We start from the raw sequence: 21,490 nt of genomic DNA, 5'->3' as shown, positions 1-21,490 counted from the left end.
AACTTTGTTTGGTTCAAAGTAAGATCGTTGCTTACATTAGTTCCTTAGGCTTGTGCATGTGCAAGTCAGGATTAAACTTGAAAGTTTTTGTGATAGGTAGGTTTTTATGATGTGCTTCCCCATTAGGGGAGTCAAGTTGGTCTAATGTTTGCGACCTCTAGCGTTTTTGTTTCTCATTAATCTATGTATATGCTTGTTTGTTCTCTTTGTGGTTGCTTTTTCCATTGTTCGAAAGGAACTCCTGTAGTACTTAAGTTAATTTTGAAATTTCCTTGGAAAGGAAAAATACCTAAAGGTGCCCATTTAAACCCTCATGACAGTGGTGTTATAAATCATCGCACCTGCCTGTCCATGTCCTGCTAAATCCTACTCTCCCATTGTGGCTTTCCTATCAGACTAAAATCTTCTCCTACAGTTTCAGCCCTACCCATTCTTGGAGCCCCTGCTCAGGCCTGTGGGTCCCAGGAGATGTGAAAGGAGCAGTAGCAGGAGGAAAACAAGGCCACAGTGAGTGGTCTCTAGAGGAGCCTCCTCGGTGGGAATGTGGAGGTAAGCACTATACCTCCCTGCCTGCGTCGCAGGGTGTGGTGAGCAGTGCAGAGGATGGCCACAAGAGGGAAATGTTTGGAAGTGATAATGCAGAATTAAACATTGCTCTCTAATCCTTTCAAACTAGAGGGTAATAGGCTTCCTGCAAAGTCCCTGTGTCTTCAGTAATAGGCCTGATCTGCTGCGGAAAGACAGGCAAATAAAACAAAAACAAAGTTCCATCTCTCTCTCACACACACATACATACACACACACACACACACGCAACCACATTTACTCCAGACTCCGGAAGCTCAGTGTAACCAGGACTGTGGACACCAACTGCACAACACATCACTGTGCAAACAGCACCTCTGGATGCTAAAGATGGGAACTCCACTCTTGTTCTCTCACTCTGGGAGTCTTCACCAGGTAAGTTCAGCCTGCCAAAGGGTCAAGAAGGCAGCCCCAGGTGCTCACTTCACTCAGCTTCTTCAGGGCCCAGATCAGCACCACTTGAGAAGGAGCCTGCCCAGCCTCTTTGGGTTCCCACCCCAGCAAGAGCCACCTGGCTCCTTCCAAGGCCTCATCATAAGGTCCTCATCCTAAGCCATCCAGTCTTTCCAGGGCAGCCAGAAAGGTCTCCAGGACACATGTGAATTCTGATGAGACCCCCCGCCCCATTTCTAGAACAACTGGATAGTTTTTTGTCTAAGAAGGGTCCCTTCCTTCTCATAGAGAGGTCCCTTCATTTCCCCAAAAGTAAATTACCTCCTGAGGTGTCTCAAGGGTCTTTCTGGTCCTTTTTTTTTTTTTTTTTTTTAATGGAGAGACCAACATCACTCAAGTTCAATCTCTTCCCTGGTCCCCTTCTGTTCTTTCAGCTTCCCTTTCTAGTTCCCTACCTCTTTCATCCTTCATTCCACAAACATTCCCCAAATTGGCATCAAAGACATAATTTATTATCTTTTGCTCATGAACCCCAAACACTGCAAGAGTTCTGCCCATCGCGTTTATCAAGGAAGAATGTATTCATTTGTCATTTGTAATTAAGCACAAGTAGAGATCTGACCAGCAGGGGGAGACCAGCCCTGGGAGACCAGCTTAGGGGCTACCGCCCCTAAGGAAGAGAAACCCTGCTTGACAGGCAGACTGATACAGCCCCCGCCAGACCTGCCTTCTCCCACGCGGAGTGTCCTTGCCCCAGCCTGGGAACCAGGGGGCTGTTACTTGAAGACTTGGGAGTAGACAAAAGCCAAGAGGTCGTGGTAGGAGAGAGAAAGTGACTGGGCAGATGTGGTTTTCCACCCAGCTCTGCTGCTGACAGGCTGTGCAACCTCTGCAGTCCAAAGTCCAAGACCAGCTCTGGGGCTGACTGCATTGGTCAGTTGAGTTAGATAATCTCTAAATTCCATCCCCAACCAATGCCTCACTCTGACATTTTATGATGCTAAGCTTTGAGCTCAGGGGAGTGACTATAAGAGTGTCGCAGCACCAGGCAGCACAGCTGTGATAAGGACCACCGCTGTGCTCGGTGACAAGGCGGGCTGGTCCCTGAGGCCTGGCTGAGACACTGCTCCCTGGGGAGACACACAGCCAGGGATAAAACTGAGCTGCAAGGTCACCCAAGATGGCCCTGCTGGACATGGTGGCACCTGCTCACACGTACACTCAAACATGTCCGTACCCACAAACACAGGCACACACACTCATGCACAAACACACTCATCCCAGGTACATAGCTGCCCGCTTGTCCATCCTAGGTCACCACTGTCATTCCCTAGGGTCCATCTGTGAGCTGGGTGTGAGCAGTCAGCCAGCCCCTTTGCCTGAGGTGAGCCCAAGGGACTGTGGGCAGCAGGCAGGGGATGCAGTCCTTCCTCTGTAAATGTGCTGCCTTGGGTCCCCATGCCAGTCCCCACCATGGCCAGTCCCCATTCACTAATATTTCATGGGCCTTAACCATCTTCCACGATGTGCCACAGATTCTGAAGACAGAGACTTCCACAAAGGGGCTGGTGTAGCTGACTGGGCTAGGGACAGGGGGTGTGAGATGGACAGATGGACAGACCACAGGCAGATGATTGGCATTGACTTGATTTCGGCCCTCACACGGGTGACGCACACATCCCCACTCTTTACCCCAGAGCCTGGCCCCTGCCCAGCTCAAGAACTGTTGAAAGGGTGAATGGCTGCCTGACCAGCGAGGTGGGAGCAGAGAGGATGGATGTGGAGGGCAGGGGAGGGAGAGGGGAGAGAGGGGAGGAAGGAAAAGGGAGGGACGTGGCGAATAAGGACGAGCGGGGGGCAGGTGGGGATGGGGAGAAGAATGAATGGAGGAGATCCAGAGGGTGAAGGCTGGGGACCATCCTTTTTACATCTTCATTAAAATGGGGTTAATGGACGATCACTTTAATGTCTGGGAGGAACATTAAAACATGGACTTGAAGCCCAGCTAGTGGCACTCGCCTAAAATTCCAGTGATTAATGAGGCTGAGGCAGGGGAATGGCAAGTTCAAGGGCAGTGTGGGCAACTTAGCAAAACCCTGTCTCAAAATTAAAAATAAAAACATAAAAAGGGGCTGAGGAGGGCTGGGGAGATAGCTCAGTCGGTAGAGTGCTTGCCTTGCAAGCACAGGCCCTGGGTTCAATCCCCAGCACCACAAAAAAAAAAAAAAAAAAAAAAAAAAAAAAATGGGGCTGAGGATATAGCTCAATGATAGAGCACCCCTGGGCTCAAAACCCAGGATTGGCTGGCACCTGTCATCCCAGTGGCTCTGGGAGGATCATGAGTTCAAAGCCAGCCTCAGCAAAAGTGAGGCACTAAACAACTCAGCGAGACCCTGACTCTCAATAAAATACAAAATATGGCCAGGGATGTGGCTCAGTGGTCGAGTGCCCCTGAGTTCAATCCCCAGTACCAATTAAAAAAAAAACAACAAACTGAAAAAAACCCAGGACTGCCAAAAAAATTTACATATATATATATATATATATATATATATATGTAAAATGTTTCTTTTCCTTCCCACCTCCTCTTAGAATGAAATCTATGAGTGAAAACTGTCCTGTTACTCTCTGGCCCTGGGTGAGCTTCAGTTTTCTCACTTAGAAGCTGGGCCTTCCCTCCCCTCATAGAGTCATTTGACAAATGCAAGTGAAAACAGAAATATGGTGCTCTGGAAGCTAAACATATGTGCCCCATGGTGGGTGGTGTGCCCACACCAAAGCTGAAAAGCAATGTGACTTTTCACCAGGTCCTGGAGAATGCTGCCTGGCTTCTCAGCTCTTCCACTCCCTAGCTATGTGACCTTGAGCAAATTACTTGAGCAAGTGACTTGACCTCTCTTTGCCTCTGTTTCATCATCTGTAGAGTGGGCGCAGTGATAATAGCATCTATCTCACAAGGGTGTTAAGGCAGGTGCTTGGCACCTAGACTGTGCTTTCAAGGGAGGCTCTGAGGTTAGGCCCTGGCCAACTCTGTGGGACTGAATCAAAGCAAAAGGGATCTGAGTGTAATAGAGCATGCCTGTAATCCCAGCAACCTGGGAGGTTGAGGCAGGAGGATCACAAGTTCAAGGCCAGTCTCAGCAATTTAGTGAGGTCCTAAGTAACTTAGTGAGACCCTGTCTCAAAATAAAAATAAAAAGGGCTGGGGATGTGGCTAAATAATCAAGTACCCCTGGGTTCAATCCCCAGAAGCAGCAACAACAATAACAATTTTAAAAGGAACTCTGTGAACACAGAAAAAATAGTATTTTATCTTAAATTTTCAATTTTCCCAGTCATTTCCCCCTCTCCAGCAGTACCAGGGGCACCGTACCATTTAGCTACCACCTCAGCCCTTTTTAAGATGTCTTTGTTGTTCAGGGTCTCACAAAGTGGCTCAGGATGTCCTCAAACTTGCAATCCTTCTGCCTCAGCCTCCTGAGTAGGTGGGATTATAGGCATGTACCACTGTGCCTGGACATTTGGGTTTTGCCTTTAGGTTTAGAATTTATTTTGAATCAGCTTTTGTTTATGATATGAATTATGGATCAAGGTTTTTTTGTTTGTTTTGTTTTGTTTTGCATGAGATGCCCAATTGGTCCAGTACAATTTGTTAAAAAGACTTTTCTAGGTGGGCTCAGTGGTCCCTGGGAAAGGACTGGGCAGAAAGAAGAGAGGTTTAGACACAAAGGAGGAACCATGAGATGAAAAGGAGAAAAATTGGTGAAGAGAATATTTAAGATTCATATAACCTGCATGGTGGCACACACCTGTAATCCCAGAGATTTGGGAGGCTGAGACAGGAGGACTGAAAGTTGGAGACCGGCCTGAGTGACTTAGAGAGACCCTGACTCAAAATAAAAACTAAAAGAACTGGGGATATGGGTCAGTGGTAAAGGGCCCCTGGGTTCAATCCCCAGTACCGAAAATTTTTTTAAAAATTAAAAAAACTCTTTGGCTGTTTAGAACTATTTAGTGTATAACATGCAATGTAATTCCTTCTTTGCAACCTCTTCCAAGATGTCCAACAAAAACTTAAACAGCTTCTCCATTCAATTCAATTTTGAGTGTTGGACTTTTCTTTCCAATGTGAAGCCCAGTTCACCACAGGCAGATGGGGTTCATCTGGGTTACACTTTTTTTGACAAATATTTATGGAGCTGGGCCCTGGAGCTGCACAACCGGCTCTAACACACTGGGAGGAACCATGAACATGAGGCAGAAGCCAAGCGGGAGTGGCGAGGAGGTGCGACTTCCGACTTCCAGGGAGAAGGGCTGGGAAAGCCTGGCTCAGGCTGGGATGGGCGAGGAGGGCAGAGGCGGGAGAGGACTCCTTCCCAAGGTTTTCAGCTGCCATCGGATTGGGTTAAAAAGTCCCAGAGCTGTGGTCCCCTGGGGCTAATGCTAACTCAGTCTCCCCTTCCTCCCTCCAGGATGGGGAGCCCCGTGCCCCAAGGGAGAACAAGCCCTGGACATGGAGCTGAAAATCCGGGGTCCCCGGCCCCAAAAGGGCCAAGCCGGCATCATGGGCCTCAGACGTGACCAGCAGGGCTTCTGAACCTGCCTCGCCCAGTAGGGAGGAAACAGGAGACCATCCAATTGTGGGTCACGCTGCAGGACAGCGGCCACTGTCTCTTCTTTGAAATGTCACTGTCCTGGAAAACAAGAAGGCCAGGGCTGTTCTGGAGCCAGGGAGTAGAGACAGGGCCACTCCAGGAGGGAGCCTTGGCTGGACTTGGCTCAGGGACACAGCGGGGGACCTCGTGGGACGGCCAGGCTGCGAGGCGCTGGATCTTTTTCTTTGTAGTGATGGAAAAAGAACACTCAGGTTTTAGTCAGCTTTCTGTCACTGTGACCAATTCCGGAAACAGGCAGGTTAAACGGATTAACGGTTTACTTTGGCTCACCATTTCAGGGTTTCCGTCCACAGGGCTTGGTCCTCTTGCTCTTGGGCCGGGGGCGCACAGGGCTTCGTCGGGGAAGCCGGGGGTAGAGGAAGCCGCTCCCCTCGTGGTGGAGGAGAAGCAAAGAGAGGCAGGAAGGGGCAGGGGTCCCCATAGCCCATTGGAGGACGTGCCCCCCAGTGGCCCAATTTCCTTCTACCAGGCCCCACCTTTTTTTTTTTTTTTTCTGTAGCATATATTTATGTGTGTGTGTGTGTGTGTGTGTGTGTGTGTGTGTGTGTGTATATATATATATATTTTTTTTTTTTTTTTTTTTTTTTTTTTTTTTTTTGCGGTGCTGGGGATTGAACCCAGGACCTTGAGGCAAGCACTCTACCAACTGAGCTATATCCCAAGCCCTCCTTTTTTTATATTTTATCTAGAGACAGGGTCTCACTGAGTTGCTTAGGGCCCCTCTAAGTTTCTGAGGCTGGTTTTGAACTCGGGATCCTCCTGCCTCAGCCTCCGTGAGTCACTGGGATTACAGGCTTTCGCCCCTGTGCCCAGCAGACTCCACCTCTTAAAGGCTCCACCATTTCCCAACACTTTGGTCTGGGGACCAAACCTTTAATGCATAGGCCTTCTGGGGACGTTCAAGATCCATACTGCAGCAGTTTCCAAAGTTCTTTCCCTAGGGGTGTGAATTTTGGGGGTAATAAAACCCATTATTTAAAAGTAGGGGGGAAAAAAGCTTGGATTCCAAACCTTGTCCTTGATTCCTGGAACCAGTTTGGGTTCCACTTCGAGCCTGTTTTGTCATCAGAGAAAATGGGGATTATAATAGAGCCCATCTCAGGTGGCTGCTGAGCACCAGCTGAGAGCAGGCCTGAGAAGCCCGGGCCAGTGGTGTCTGTCCTGCTGCTGATGCTCAGCAGGGTCCCTCTGGGCACTTCCCCCTTCGTGGAAGATACAGACCCCTCAGCTACCCTCCCTGCCACCCCATTTCCCCACTGCAGGTCAGGGGCTCCTGGCAAGATTTTCCTGTGGAAGGGGTCGGCCTGGACACATGGCTTAGATCCCCTTTGTTGGTTTCCAGCAAATTAAAATTTATCTTAGGGAGGAAATGAGGGGTCAGTTTTTTTTTTTTTTCTTCTTCTTCTTAATGGGCCTTGATGAAGGAAATGAATCCGGGAAGGGATCAGAAATCCGATCCACCACTTGCCGGCTCAGAAAGGTCGGGGGGCTCCCTGTGCCTTCAGAGGGGCAGCTGGGCACAGTATGTTTTATTATATAATTAACCTTGACCCTTCTGGGTTCAAAGAGGGAGGTTAGTTGGAAATAAATCAATAGTCTGGTCTGGTCACTTCAAAGGCTACAAAACCCGCTGGAAAATTCTATGTTGGTTCATTGTGTAAATTGGAATAGGGTGTGCGATTTTTTTTTTTTTGAAAGGTGGGAGGAGGGTTTTAGGTCTAAAATTGAAATTAATTGTGTCCACTTCCTTTAATCAGGCAATCAGGGGGTCTTTATTGTGTGACTTATGGGGGGTGGGGGGAGGCCAGAAGAGAGCATTGTGACCTCTGAGTGACCGCCAGGCAGGGCTCTCGGACAATAGGCAGCTCTGAAGCCTGGGGAGGTGTCTCCTGCAGCAGGGTGCAGAGGCGTCTGGGATTCTTACAATTACCAAACCATCCCCATCATGATACACAGAGTTTATTGAATGATTACTTTGCACCAAGTGGCAAGGATTTTACAGTTATTTTCTCATTTGATCCTCAGAACAACCCAATTATTTAAGTTCCATTATTTTCTCTATTACATATGGGGAAACTGAGCTTCTGAGGGGTGAAGGATCAAGTCCAGAGCCACTTTGAGGTTTCAATGCCATGACTGGGGGAAAGAACACAGGACCCGAGGAAGAGCTGCAAATTGCCAATGTCCCCCATCTCAGGGTTCTTTCTGTGGAGTTGTTAGAAGGTAAATGGAGCCAGACACAGTGGTACACACCTGTAATCCACGACTCAGGAGATTCGCAAGTTAGTTAGATGTCTTGAAATTTTAAAAATAAAAGGGCTGGGGATGTAGCTCATGGTAAAGCGACCCTGGACTCAATCCCCAGTACAAAAAAAAAGGTAAATGGGATTTTGTTTTGTTTTGTTTTTTTGCACTGAGAATCAAGCCAGGGCCTCAGCACATACTAAGTGGGCATTCTACCACTGAGCTACAACCCCAGCTGCAGCAGGTTTATCTTTTTTTTTTAATTTATTTGTTCTTTTTAGTTATACATGACCGTAGAGTGTATTTGGACATATCATACATACATGGAGACTAACTTTCCGTTCTTGTGGTTGTGCATGATGTGGCGTTTCACTGGTCATGTATTCATATATGAACACAGGAAAGTTATGTCCCATTCATTCTCCTGTCTTTCCCATTCCCATCCCCTGCCTTCCCCCAGCTCCCCCATCTGCTCCATCCACTCCCATGAACCTTCACCCCAACATGGCCCCACCCTCCCACCACTGTGAGTTAGCATCTATATGTCAGAGAGAACATTCTGCCTTTGTTTTTTGGGGATTGGCTTATTTCACTTAGCATGATAGCCTCCAGTTTCATCTATTTACTGGCAAATGTCATAATTTTATTCTTTTTTATGGCTGAGTAATATTCCATCGTGTATACATTCCACATTTTCTCCATCTCTTCATCTGTTGAGGGGCACCTAGCTTGGTTCCATAGCTGAGTTATTGTGATTTAAGTTGCTATAAACATTGATGTGGGGGCTGGGGATATAGCTCAGTTGGTAGACTGCTTGCCTCGCAAGCACAAGACCCTGAGTTCAATCCCCAGCACCGGGAAAAAAAAAAAAAAAATTGATGTGGCTGTGTCACTACAGTATGCTGATGTTAAGTCCTTTGGTTATATGCGGAGGAATGGGATAATTGGGTCAAATGGTGGTTCCATTCCTAGTATTTTGAGGAATCTCCACACTGCTTTCCAGAGTGGTTGCACCAATTTGCAGTCCCACCAGCAATGCATGAGTGTATGTTTTCCCCACACCCTTGCCAACATTCATTGTTACTTGTATTCTTTTTTTTTTTTTTTTTTTTTTTTTTTTTTTTGTGGTGCTGGGGATCGAACCCAGGGCCTTATGCTTACTTGTATTCTTGATAACTGCCATTCTGGAGCAGGTTTACCTTAGCTTCATCTTTGTCTCCTTCTCTCCTTTCCCTTCTCACCCCTTTCAACTTCCTTCTTCCTTCCCTCTTTCCCACTTTCTTTTTCTTTCCACGGTGTTTATTGAGAATTTAGAGCTAATCTGTGGCAACACTGTCAGATCAGAAAGAGATCAAGACAGACCTGTGTCTCTCCATGGAAAACCGAATTCTAAACTCTGAGAGCCCCTGACGGATGTGCATGTTGTGCACACTGCTGCAGAAGGATGTAGTTCCAAATGAAAGCATTCAGCAAGGTGCAGAGGAGGAAAAGGAGTGGGTCTAGCTGGATGGAATGGGAAGACACACCAGTGCGATGTTTGGAAGGATCTGGAAAGCAGGGATGGTGGAAAGGTGTGGTTCCAGATTGAAGGAACAGTTTGTGAAGGCCCAGAGGCCTCACTGCCCTGGGCAGTAATCATGAGGGTGACCCCCCATCCACTCACTGACTGACTCATGTAATGCCTCCAACAACTCCGGGAAGGTGCGATCCTTGATCCTCATCCAGAGTTTACAGAGGAGGAAACCATAGCCAGAGGCTAAGGGATGTTCAGTTGGTCACACAGCCAGACAGAGAAGTCAGGGTCTTGACCACTGGGCTAACTGCCTCTTGTGAGAGGACCCCGAAGGTCAGGCAAGAGGTGCCGAACTGTTCTGGAACAGAGGGGAGCTACGGCCGGTTCCTAACCCCCCTGCATTTTAGGACACACTCCTACTTGGTGGTGGTGGGGGTCTGCCATTCCTGGGTCCCTCCTCACCTTTCAAAAGAAAAATCTCCATTTAAACTAATTTAGAGACTCTCCCCCAACTCCCTTTCCTCTGTGTGCGGGGATACAAGTCAACAGACGGCTTAGGACAAGCGTCTAGGGTTCAAGCTACAGCTCTACCCACTCACTTCTCTGGGCCTTGGTTTCCTCATCTGTCAAATGGGAGGATGACAGTCTAGTCCTGCCCCCTACAAGGCTGTGAGAAGACTCCCATGAGCAATTGCAGGTGCTCCATAAAGCACCATAAGAATAATAACAGAGACATTATATTTAATTTTTTTTTCATAGTGCTGGGAAACCAGGGCCTCACCCAACTAGACAAGAACTCTACCACATCCCCAGACCCAGAGGCATCTTATTTATCAATGGGACAAAAGGACTCAGTGAGGCTCCTTTCCTTCCCCCCAGGAGACTCCCCACGCACACTTATTCCCACCTGCAAAACCACATACTGCTGTCCTTGGACACGCCAGGTAAAAAGCATATGCTCTAGAATCCAGGAGTCATTCACTCCTACATTTGTTGACCATCTACTAAGTGCCAGACCCCTGCAGCAAGCGACCACCCTCTGGCTGTTCATGAGCCCCTCATGCACGTTCAGACTTCCAGGCCTTTGCTGGGCTGTCCCCTTGCTGGCTTCCCGTGTCTCCTCCCCGAAGCCTTCCTTTATTCAGAACTTCAGAGACCACACTGTCTTCTGCTCCTCCAGCCTCTCCCTGGTCCTCATCCAAGCCAGTCTTTGGATAGGTTGTAGTTATTTGAGTTCTAACCTTTAGACTGTCAGCTCACTGAGGACCGGGTCTGTGGCTGGTTTGCCTGGAACCCAGCGGATGGTGATTGCTCTGCTCCATTGGACCAGGCCGCTGACTCACGGCTGTAATTCTCACCGTTTCCACAGGGTGGCAGAAAAACCCTCCAGTCACAGCTCCTCTACCCAGATCGCAGAGCGCAGCTCCCAGGCTGCCGGGCTGGGGCCAGGCTCCAAAGTGCTCAAGCCAGGCCAGGCCAGGTGCCCTAGTACCTTCCACCGCAGTTTCTCCCTCATCCCTGGGTCCCTACCCCGCCAGTCCCCCTGACCCCGCCGCTTAGGGTCACTTCCTGCTCACCCTCTTCTCTGCCTGTTACAATGGATCTTTTGAAGCCTTCCCTCATGCGAGCTCATTGAACACTCAACCTCTTCTTTCTGTGGTGCTGGGAATCTAGTCCAGGGATCCACCAAACTTTGTATTTTGTTGGTGTTATTTGAAGCACAAAAGTTGTTTTTTAAATTTAAGGTATCCAACTTGTCTTCTCTTTCTCCTTCTTTCTTCCTGTTGCTGGGGCTGGAGCCCAGGGCTTGGCATGGCGTGCAAGAACTCCCCCACCGAGCCCTACCCAAGCCCTGTTTTTTCTTTCATTGTTTGTGGGTTTGGTGTTGTATCAAAGAAACTATCGCCTAATCCAACACCACAAAATCATACATTTATGTTTTCTTCTTTCTTTTAGCTTTTAAATATAGGGGTTTTGTCCATTTTGAGTTAATTTTTTAATGTGATATGAATAAGTAAGGGATCCAAATTCATTCTTCGCATGTGAATATCCTGTTGTTCCAGCCCCGCTCCTTTTTAGTACTAGGGATTGAACCCAGGGTGCTCTACCACCAAGCTACACCTCCAGCCCTTTTTAAAAGTTTTGAGATAACGTCTTGGTAAGTTGCTGAGACCGGATTCCAACTTGTGAGTCTTCAGCCTCAGCCTCCTAAGTCCCTGGCATGCGCCACCATACCTGGCCCCTCAAGCCTCATTTGTTAAAAAGACAATTCTCTATTGAAAGGTCTTGGCACCCTTGTCAAAAATCAATTGTCCGGCTGATGCGGTACAGGCCTGTAACCCAGGGACTGGGGAGGCTGAGGCAGGAGGATCATGAGTTCAAAGCCAGTCTCAGCAAAAGCAAGGCACTAAGCAACTCAGTGAGACCCTGTCTCTAAATAAAATACAAAATAATGCTGGGGATGTGGCTCAGTGGTTGAGTGCCCCTGGGTTCAATCCCTGGTACCAAAAAGAAAACCAACCAACCAAACAAACAAACAAACAAAAAACCAAATCAATTGATGATAATTGTGAGAATATTTCTGGAGTCTCAATTCCGTTCCATTGTTATATATGTCTCTCCTTATGCTAGTTTTTTTTTTTTTTTTTTTTTTTTTTTTTTTAAGCGGCGAGTCTGAGTCCTCCAAATTTGTTCTTCTTTGTCATCAAGATTGTTTGGGCTATTTGGGGTAATTTGGGGTAAAACTTCATAAAATTTTAGGATCCACTCTTCAATTTCTACAAAAAGGCTGGCAGAGCCAACAGCCCTTTGAGGGAGGGGCCTATTATTTCTGTTTTAAGGACAGGAAGGTTGAGGCCTAAAGAAGTTCAGTAATTTGCTCATGGTGACATGACCAGGGAGTGGAAGAGCCATTGGATTTCAGTGTCAGACCCTGGGCCAGGGCTACCCTTCTCAGCTCCAGGGAATGCCAGGCTTATCACTTGGAGACGGCTGCATCGAGGCAGTGGCTGGTGGCACAGGGTGACCAGCAGACCATCCATGTCACTCAGCCCCCTGAGGGCCCTTCCCTCCTCTGCTCTTCCTCAGCCCTCCTCCCAGCCCTCCCTGCTCCCAGGTGGTCCAGAGGGCCCAGGACCAAGGCAGTCCTCCTAATGCCTCTTTGAGGAAGGGCCATAGTTTTCTTGTCCCCTCCCTGACTGTAACCTGATCCCAGAGTTCAGGACAGGTCCCTACCCTTGGTGGCCTCTGACTCCACCTGTTTCCAGTGAATTGTCACCTGTCCCAGCACTTCTCCAGGAGGCGCCTCCTCCCTACACATTCACACACACACACACACACACACACACACACACACACGTCTCTATTCTCTCCCCTCTACCTTCCCTCTGGCTTCTGGAACTCTGTCCACTGTGTCCAGTACTGGGGTCTGCCACTGGCCTGGCTGGTTGAATGGGGAGGGTTTCCAGTGGGGTGAGGCTGTCCTGGGCTCCAGCCTGATCTGCTTCTCCGTCACCTGCAGCCACTGGCGCCCCTCCTGGGTCCTCAGTTGCCTCACCAGTCTCATGGGGGATCTGCAGACCCCTTCTGGTGGCTCTGCCACTCTGAAACCTGCCATCTCAGGCAGTGGGGTTCTCAAACCGGCACCAGCTGCCGTGGCCGCTCACCCATCACGTGAGGAGATGGAGCAGGCAGTTGGAGAAGCCACGTTCCCGGAGTCGACAGAGATCTGGGGGTAGGGACCCCCGCTGCCTCTGACTGAAAGCCCTGGCCAATCTTGACTAATTATAGGGATGAGACCCCCAACAGGTCCTGACTGAGGAACTGGGGACACTCCAGCAGCAACACCCTGCTGCTATGGCCCCCACCCACACCCCAGGGCCACTAGGTGGCGCTTTCCTGCCTCCCCCATCTCAGCAGTCCTCCTGTGTCCTCCTGCGTCCTCCTGCGTGGTCCTGTGGCCATTTTAAAACACCGCAAAAAAAAAAAAAAAAAAAAAAGGGAAAAATGAAACAAAAAGCAATAAAAAACATGGTATGCATTCTTTGACATCCCTCAAATGGTGGAACTGGATTCCCCTCAAAGCCCCTGAAAATGGCCAGCCTTAGTGACTAAGGTTAGACATTTAGTCCCTAGACTAAGGTGCACTTTCCTCCTGGCTCTCGCCCGCGGGAACACTGTCCTTGGGACGTATGTGTCAGTTTAGGCCCTTCTGGACCTGGGTGTGTGGAGACCTCAGATGATTCCTGTCCTGGCTTCATGCTTTCCTGGCTGATGCCGAGTGGAGCAGACAGCTGGCCCCACAGAGCCCCGCCCACGCCACAGCAAGAGGGCAAAAGAAGTGTGTTAAACCACTGTGATTTGGGGCGGGTTGTTGTGGGGCCTTGGAGGAGCAGGACAGGTGGATGCCACCTTCTGTCCAAGAAGCGTGTGTGGGGCGGGGCAGGGAGCTCTTTGACCTGGGCCTCTGGGCCATTACCCCTCAGGGCCACCCACACTCCTAGCTTTCCTGCCTAGCCAGGGGGTCCGGTGGTGCTAGGAATAGGCCCATCCACATTTGCATGTGACTTGTGTGCACATCTCTGGAGACCTTGTTGAGGTGGTTTCTAAAGTTCTCCAGGTACCTCTCTGGTGGCAGTACTAGCGCCCTGGACCCTCACCCCCACAGTGACTGCTTGAACTGCCCCATAGCCCTTGGGCGGTTGGAGCTGTTGAAAAGGGCTGTGTAAGGAAGGTGCAGTCTCACTCTGCACTGGGGCCCAGGTCTTCCCCTGGATAATGAGAAGAAGTTGGAGACATTCCCTGGAGACTCAGCGCAGAGCGCACGCGGGCCTGGGCTTCTCTTTCTGGGTCCAGCATCCATCCACAGCACCATCAGTGGTACCCCGCTGACCCTCAGGCCTCTTCCAGAAGCGTGAGGCTAGAGGCTCTCAAACACACTTTTAGGTGCTGGGGGCATTGCTCAGTGGTACCATGCTTACCTGGTGTGCTCTAGGCCCTGGGCTCAATCCCTAGCACCACAAATGACAAAATCATCCTTTCAGGACAGACTCCTGTTTTCAAGCGAAATTCCATCAAGAGCCCAACACAGGATAGATAAATGTGGCACTGCTCTGGAAGGAAGGTGGGAGGGCTCTGAGAGTGACCACCGCCTCACCCCCCCACCCCAGGAAGCTCCTTCACACCCTCAGCTGTGGGGATGTCATTTTACAAACCACCATCCTGGTATGTTCCTCTCCAAAGGTGTTTTAGAGGGTAGAGCTTCCCAGCAGTGACCCGGCTTTGCATTTCAGTAGCAGCTGCAGTATTACATCCTTGCCTCTTACTAGGCTTGGGGTCAGCTAAGACCTTCAGATCTTGGTCAGCATGGCTCCATCAAGCCAAGCCTCCCTTGGCCTGTGGTAATCTCAGCAATCCTGACACCTGACTTTAGGAACCTGGACCAAGGGGACAATGGAGGAATGGAGAGGCCTCCCCCAGCGGTCCCAGCTGTGTGCCCTGGAAAGTCTCTGTCAGCCTACTTTCCTCCTGTTTAGAATGGGAAGAAAAGTCTTCACAGACAACACATGAAAAGCACACAGCCCGCCAGCCCTTTCGAGGCTCAGTCCTGGGGGGCTGTTACCATGGAGTCTTGGACTCCTCACTGTGGGCTAAGGAGACTTGGAGGGGTGTCAGCAGGCAGAACCTGGAACTGGGTGACCTGGCCCGGATGCAGACACAGGGTGTGTCCCTATCTGACTGGGGGAGATTTGGCCCTTTCCGTCCTTGTCTTCCTTTTCTTGATTTCAGGTCTGTAATTTGGGGACAGAAGGTCACTAGCATGTCTACCCCACAAGGTGGCACAACAACCTGTGGCCTGCCTGGCATGTGGAGGTGACCTGGCAGGTGCCTGTCATGATGCATGGGGCTCTGCTGTCATTGTCTCAGGCTCTGACCCCATGGGGCCTGCCCAGCACCCCCACCCCTCCCAGGGAGCTGACAGCCATCAACACATTCAAGTTCACTTGGCAACAGGACTTTTATTCAATCAAAATGAGTAGTGTGTGACAAAACCCAAGTCAGGCTGGGTGGCCCCAGCCCCACCCTCCCCAAGGGAGGCTCCAGAAGGAAGTCTCTGTGGGGACAGAGGGGACTGCCTCAGAGCAGGGAGACCTGGCACTGCCCTCTCCCTCCCTGGGGAGGGAGGACCCCCCTTTCCCAGTCACACTGACACTACTCTAGTTTCCTAGGAAATCACCACAAATTCTACCTTCTTCTGCTAATAACTAAATTTCAGGGCGGGGTGTCCCTAGAGGGTGTGGTGAGGGTCAAGGACTTTATGTTCTAGTCTCATTCTTAAGGAATACACGTATCTTTTATTTATTTTTTTAAAAAAGTTTTCCTTCTTCTATTTAAAAAAATGTTTCTGAGTGTAACCAAAATAGGTATTTGTTTCCTTGGTTTTTCTTCTTCACCTAAGTAGTTCAAAGAGCAACACAACAGAAAAGAGAAACGAAAAGTCACAAGGACCTTAGACACACCTCGGATAAAGACAGCTCCCGGCTAAATCTGCTGACAGAGGGTGTCTGCTGTCCAGCGGAGGGTCAGCTGCTGGCCCGCCACACCAAGGGCTGGCGGCCTCTGCCCAGGGGACACGCACCCACACACATGCGCTGCACATTCAGGGTCCAGGCTGCTCCGGGAGGCAGGACAGGACGCAGGCTGTGGGTGACGGCCCACCTCCCCAGGCCCAGTCAGGGAGGGTGTGTGGGGATCCCGATGGGGGACAGGTTTGCCAAGAGGGTTAACACCGGGTGGGCAGGAGGCAGGAGATGGAGCAGAGCAGCGTGCTGGGAGGGGCTAGTTTGGGACAATTTATATTTCGAGGAATAAATGTCCTCTCATTTTTGGCTTTTTCACATTTTCTCTCTGACCAGTTCCCCCGTTATTCCTGTAGGCCCCATCGGATACTTAGCCTAGGCCTCCTCTCTGGGGGGGGAGGCCAGCAGGGCCGCAGGCAGAGGAGAGGCCAGGCAGAGGGTCCAGGGTCACAGGCCCCGGAGCCGGAGCCTTGAGGTAGATGCTTTCTTTCACACCTTGAAATGGGGAAGAGCTTTTTTTTTTTTTCTTTTTTCTTTTTCTCTTTCTTAACTCTGGACACAACGTGGGGAGGGAGGGAGGGGTGCCCATGGAGGGGCTTGAGGTAGGTGCACGGGTTCTGTGGGGCAGGAGCCAGGCGACCGCCCCACTCCCCCGAGGACATTCATTCCGGCTGAGGTAGTGCGGAGCCGCAGCGGAGCTCCGTCCTGAGGAGACCAGGGAGCGGAGCGGCGGGTGTGGTTCTGGACTCGAATTCACCTTCCTCTCTCTTCTAAGTTTTGATGTTGAAAGGACACCATCCGTCCAGTTCCGACTCATGTGGGGACCAGGCAGCAGCCAGGGATCAGCCTAGGGGTGGGAGGGTCCTGCGGGACCCCTCCAGTTCCAGGGTCCCTGCCAAGGCCGCCTCAGGTCTGGCCTACCGTCTTTCAGTCAGGACAGAAATGCTGGGCAGCCCCAGGGCCATCTGAATCCCACATAACAGGAGAAATCTTGCCTTCGACCTGAGAATGGGGGACTACCCCCTCCAGAGCCTGCCAGACACTGGCTACTGTCCGGAGTGAGCTGGCTGGGCAGCTGGTGCTGCAGAAGGTGGGACCGCCTGTCCCTCGCTGAGGAGGATGGGGCCCCTGTCCAGGGGCAGCAGGGCAGCCACAGGGCCGGTGCAGGGGGCCTTGGCCTCTGCTGTCCTTCTGTCTAGAGGACCAAACCCCTGCAGTGGCAGCGTGGAGAGCTGGGTCTCCTCACACGGGACAGGGGCTGCTGGGTCCTGCTGGGGAAAGGAAGTGTGCAGGTGTCACAGATTCCCAATCAGACTCAGACTGGACTCAGACTCCATCCCACCCCTGGGCTCAGGCCTCAGGCTTCCACCTGACATGGGTGATAGAGGAGCACTGGCCAGGAGTTCTGTGCCCAAGGAAGACCTGGAGTGTGGTGAAGGCCAATGACTAAGGCCAAGACGAGGGAGGGCAGGGTGGGGAGGTGGTCAGAGCTTTGCTGGCACTCACAGTGGGCCTGGGGCCAGGTGGCCCTGCCATCCCGGCCAGGGGGAACAGCTGCTCCAGCTCCTTGGCATCAGCGCACTTCTTACCTCGGCCTGGCTGGGCCCGCTCTCCCCGCCCTGCCCCGTTCAGGGCCAGGATGCCAGGGTCCCTCTGGCTCCGCGGGCCCTGGGGAGGGGAGAGCTGGTTTTCCACATCCTTACACAGGAGGACCCTAAGGGGTGAGCGAGAATTAGGGGATAGAGACAAGGCCTGAGCCTCCTCCCCAGCCAGCCCCTCTCCTGTCCCAGCACTCACCTGCCCCTTTGACCAAACAGTAGGAAGAGGACACAGAAGATGATGCAGGTGACCCCGATGTGGATGCCAATGACGATGCCAGTGGTGGACGTCTGGTTGGTGGCATCCTCCTTCCGGCAGTCACACGGGGGGCTCAGAGCTGGGGGGCAGGGGCAGGATGGAGCTGTGGCTCTCCTGGCCTGCAGTACCCCCAGACACCCAGCCTCTGAGGCTCCTTCTCCTCAACCAGACCCTTCGACTTCACTTATGCAACCCAGCCCAAACTTTCCAGTTCTTTTTACCAGCTATTGAGCACTAACTCTGAGTCAGACACTGGGAAGAGCTCTTTACAAGGACTGTTTCATCCTTGCCATAGCTTTGTAAGACAGGCTTACTATGCCTGTTTATAAAGGAGAAAGTGGGTTCCTCACACAGAACACAGCACGGCAAGCTTCGCACTCTGGTCTGAGCCTAGGTGTTTATGCACCCTCCCACCTGGCCTGCTCCCCTGCCCCTCAGGCCCTGTCCTCCTTCCTTCAGACCAGTCTGCAGCCCCATCCCCACCCTGCCCTCACCTGTCCTCTCAGAGGCTCCCCTCAAAGACACGAAGCGGACTGTGGCGTTGCCATCCCCATGCTGGTTGTAGGCAAGCAGCTTTACCTCGTACACCACACTGGGGTCTGGGGGGCGCAGGCTGTGAGAAACTGCCCCACCCCCACCAGCCAGCTCTGTCCTGGCAGGGCAGGGAGGAGGTGACCCCTACACCACCACCACCACCTCCCTGCCCAGCCACAAGCCTCACCAAGCCGGCTGAGGTTGTAGGAGGAGACAGTTCCAGGCAGCAGGATGGGACCTGTGAAGGAGGCCTTGCTGGCAGGGCGGTAGAAGAGCTTGAAGCCACCCTCATGCTGGGCCAGCCGGGGCCAGGGCTCCCACAGCAGCTGCAGGGAGGAGCTGCCCAGGACCCGCACGGACAGTGGGGGTGGGGCAGGAGCTGAAGGCAGAGGAGGCCAAGATGTAAGGGCTCCATCAAAACGCTCCCTTTCTACTTTCTACCTGTGACCAGGACTCCCAAGAGCCTGACAGCTCTCTGGCCTCTGACCCAGGGCTTGCACTTGTTCAATCAGTACTTTTCCAGGAAACAGAAAAGGATACCCCTTCCTCCAAGTAGAGCCTATTCCTACTGAGCCTCAGGGCCAGGTACCTTATGCAGTGTACAACCTGAATACATGTACATGGTGGTTCTGCTCTGAGAATCCTGACAATCTGTAGTTTTGTACTCCACACCCAGATCTCACCTTCACCCAGGGTGCTGGCCAGGGTGGGCATGGAGGCTGAGCTGGCCCCCCTTGGTGTATAAGCCTTGATGTAGAAGCTATAGGCTGTGGAGGGCTCGAGGTCGCTCACCAGGTGCTGAAAGGTACTCTTACTGACTGCTTCCTGATACTCCAGCTCTGGTGGGTCTGGGGAGGCAACGCACAGGGAGGGGAGTGTGAGGGGCAAGAGGTAGCCTTGCCGACATCTGTGAAGTGAGGGCAGTGGGGATGTGGTGGGGCAAGGAGATGAAGGTGTTGGTCAGGACACTCAGGGTGGAAAAGGATGAGTGAGGGGCGTGGCAGAGCTGCCCTCCCACCCCACCCTCCCCACCCAGCCCACCCACCGGCTGCCTTCCTGATGTGCAGGACGTAGCCGATGATCTCCTTGGTGTTGACCAGGGGCTCACTCCAGGACACACGGACCTCAGTGGATGACACAGAGACAGCCTGGACATTGCGGGGGGGCCCAGGCAGTCCCTCAGCCACAGCACGGTCAGCCTGGCACTGGCCTGGGAAGAGCCGGCACTGTTCTCGGCCACACACTGGTAGATGGCTTCATCTTCAGGTCCAATTCCAGAAATGGTCAGTGTGCTGCAGGAGGAGGGAGAGCCTCAGATCCCCTCCTCCTTTCAGGTCCAAATCTCCCCATTGGAAGGATGGAAAAACTGAGGACCTTTAGACAAATGCATTGTCCGAGGCTTCCCAGCCAGTTGGTAGCAGGCTGGGACTCAAACCTGAGTCTCTGGACTCCCAGTTCAGTGCTCTTGCCCAGCAGCGGGTGCACAGTCTACCCAGGCCCCCTTCCTTGTCTCTTCCCCAGTCCTCACCTCAACCTTCAGTGTGCACATGCACACGTGCATGCACACACACACACACACATACACACACACACACACACACCTGTTATTGTTCTTGAGCCTGACGTGGCCTCCTGGCCCCAGCACTTGGCCATTCTTCAACCACGTGACATGAGGGGGCGGCTCACCCTGGGCTTGGCAGGTGAACATGGCTGTGGTCCCAGCCGGCCTGGAGATGGACTGGGGATGCTGGACAAACTCGGCTGGGGCTGGGTGGGCACAGAGCAGCACCAGGAGTGGTGAGGGTCAGGTAGAGGGGAAGAGACAGCTGTGCATGAAGGGCTGGGGAAGGCAGCGTGGGGTTGGAGGTGGGCTCTGAACACACATCGCCTCCTGGAGACTCCTGTGGGGCTAGTGGGACCCCTGCCTCCCTCCTTCCTCTACCCAGGCAGACCCAAGAGAGGACTCCATTGTAACCACTACTCAAAAGACTGACATTTGTATCCGAAAGCAATCAAGCTGAGCTCCCAGTTCAGGAAATTGTTAAATAAATAAATGTGCTAATAGGTTTGGCTGCACCTCCGAGGCGGTAATGACTGGGAGATGGATGAGCCCTCAGAAAGGCCTCCTCAGCCCACACTCCATTCCACTCTCCTCCAATCCCGGGCCTCAGGCCTCTATTAACACCCGGGAAATGAAATGCTACATCACTTTCATCTGGACAGATTAACGGCACATGGAATGCTAAACAAGCAGCATTTAAGTTCCTAATTCCCCCATTTCCCACCCCTTCTGCTCTCAAGGAGGAAACAACCACTTCTGAATGGAGTTCCAAGCCCAGGTCCTGGGGACAATGGGGCCCCGGGACAAGGGCGGACGGCTGACCTGGTCAGCTGCAGTGGCCCAGAGCCCTGGGCGCCCAGGCTGCTCTGCGCATGCGGCGGGCGCTGATGTGCACGTGTGAAAATGACAGGCGTGCAGGGAGCCGCAGACAGGCAGGTGTGAGCGTGTTAGTGCCACACGTGTGAATGAGAACGGCACGTGGCGGGGGAGGGCAGTGGGAGGAGGCGAGCACACGGGCTATGCGACCAAGGGCGTCCCCCCACTCCCAAGAGCTGCTGCCGAGACCTGGTGAGTGGCAAGGGTCAGGGCCAGGGCTGGTACAGGAAACTGGGGCGATGTGGGATGCTGGTGTTGGGCGTGGGCCAAGGATGCTGAAGCGGACCGGGCAGGAGGAGGGGCAGTGCGGAGGGCCCTCCCAACCCCCATGGCTTGGCTGGTTCCTACCTTGTACCACCAGCCGGCCCTGGGCGGTTCTCCTCACCCGGGTGCCAGGCCTGTTGGCCGCACAGACGTAGACGCCCGAGTGTTGAACTGTCACGTCTGAGATGATGAGGTTTCCGGTGCCCAGCACCTGGATGCCCTCCACTCCAATGGGGCGGCCATCTGAGAAGGAAGTTGGGGAGGGGAGACACAGGAACATTCCAGAGGGTCCATCCTTCCACCAGTCTTCCAGAGAGCCCCATCTTGGCTTGACACCCGTGTCCCCTGCCCCCCAGAGGTGGCAGAGAGCAGGTCAGTGCTCTTGCCCACAGCAGGGACCAGCATCCTG

General features: G+C 52.2%; 1 protein-coding gene across 1 annotated transcript in view; it reads right to left on the bottom strand.

The window, feature by feature from the left end:
- Positions 1-15,424: 15,424 nt before the first annotated feature.
- Igdcc3 (immunoglobulin superfamily DCC subclass member 3) overlaps positions 15,425-21,490 on the bottom strand; it is a 41,151-nt gene continuing 35,085 nt past the window's right edge. Inside the window, 10 exon segments of the mRNA XM_047539795.1 lie at positions 15,425-17,260; positions 17,496-17,703; positions 17,787-17,925; positions 18,341-18,445; positions 18,568-18,759; positions 19,064-19,228; positions 19,426-19,563; positions 19,566-19,672; positions 19,982-20,147; positions 21,166-21,324. Coding sequence (XP_047395751.1) covers positions 17,036-17,260; positions 17,496-17,703; positions 17,787-17,925; positions 18,341-18,445; positions 18,568-18,759; positions 19,064-19,228; positions 19,426-19,563; positions 19,566-19,672; positions 19,982-20,147; positions 21,166-21,324 — 1,604 coding nt within the window. The 3' untranslated portion in view covers positions 15,425-17,035.

The sequence above is a fragment of the Sciurus carolinensis genome, chromosome 2, assembly GCF_902686445.1.
Source record: "Sciurus carolinensis chromosome 2, mSciCar1.2, whole genome shotgun sequence".
Lineage (NCBI taxonomy): Eukaryota > Metazoa > Chordata > Mammalia > Rodentia > Sciuridae > Sciurus > Sciurus carolinensis.
This window is presented reverse-complemented; position numbering and strand designations above follow the sequence as displayed.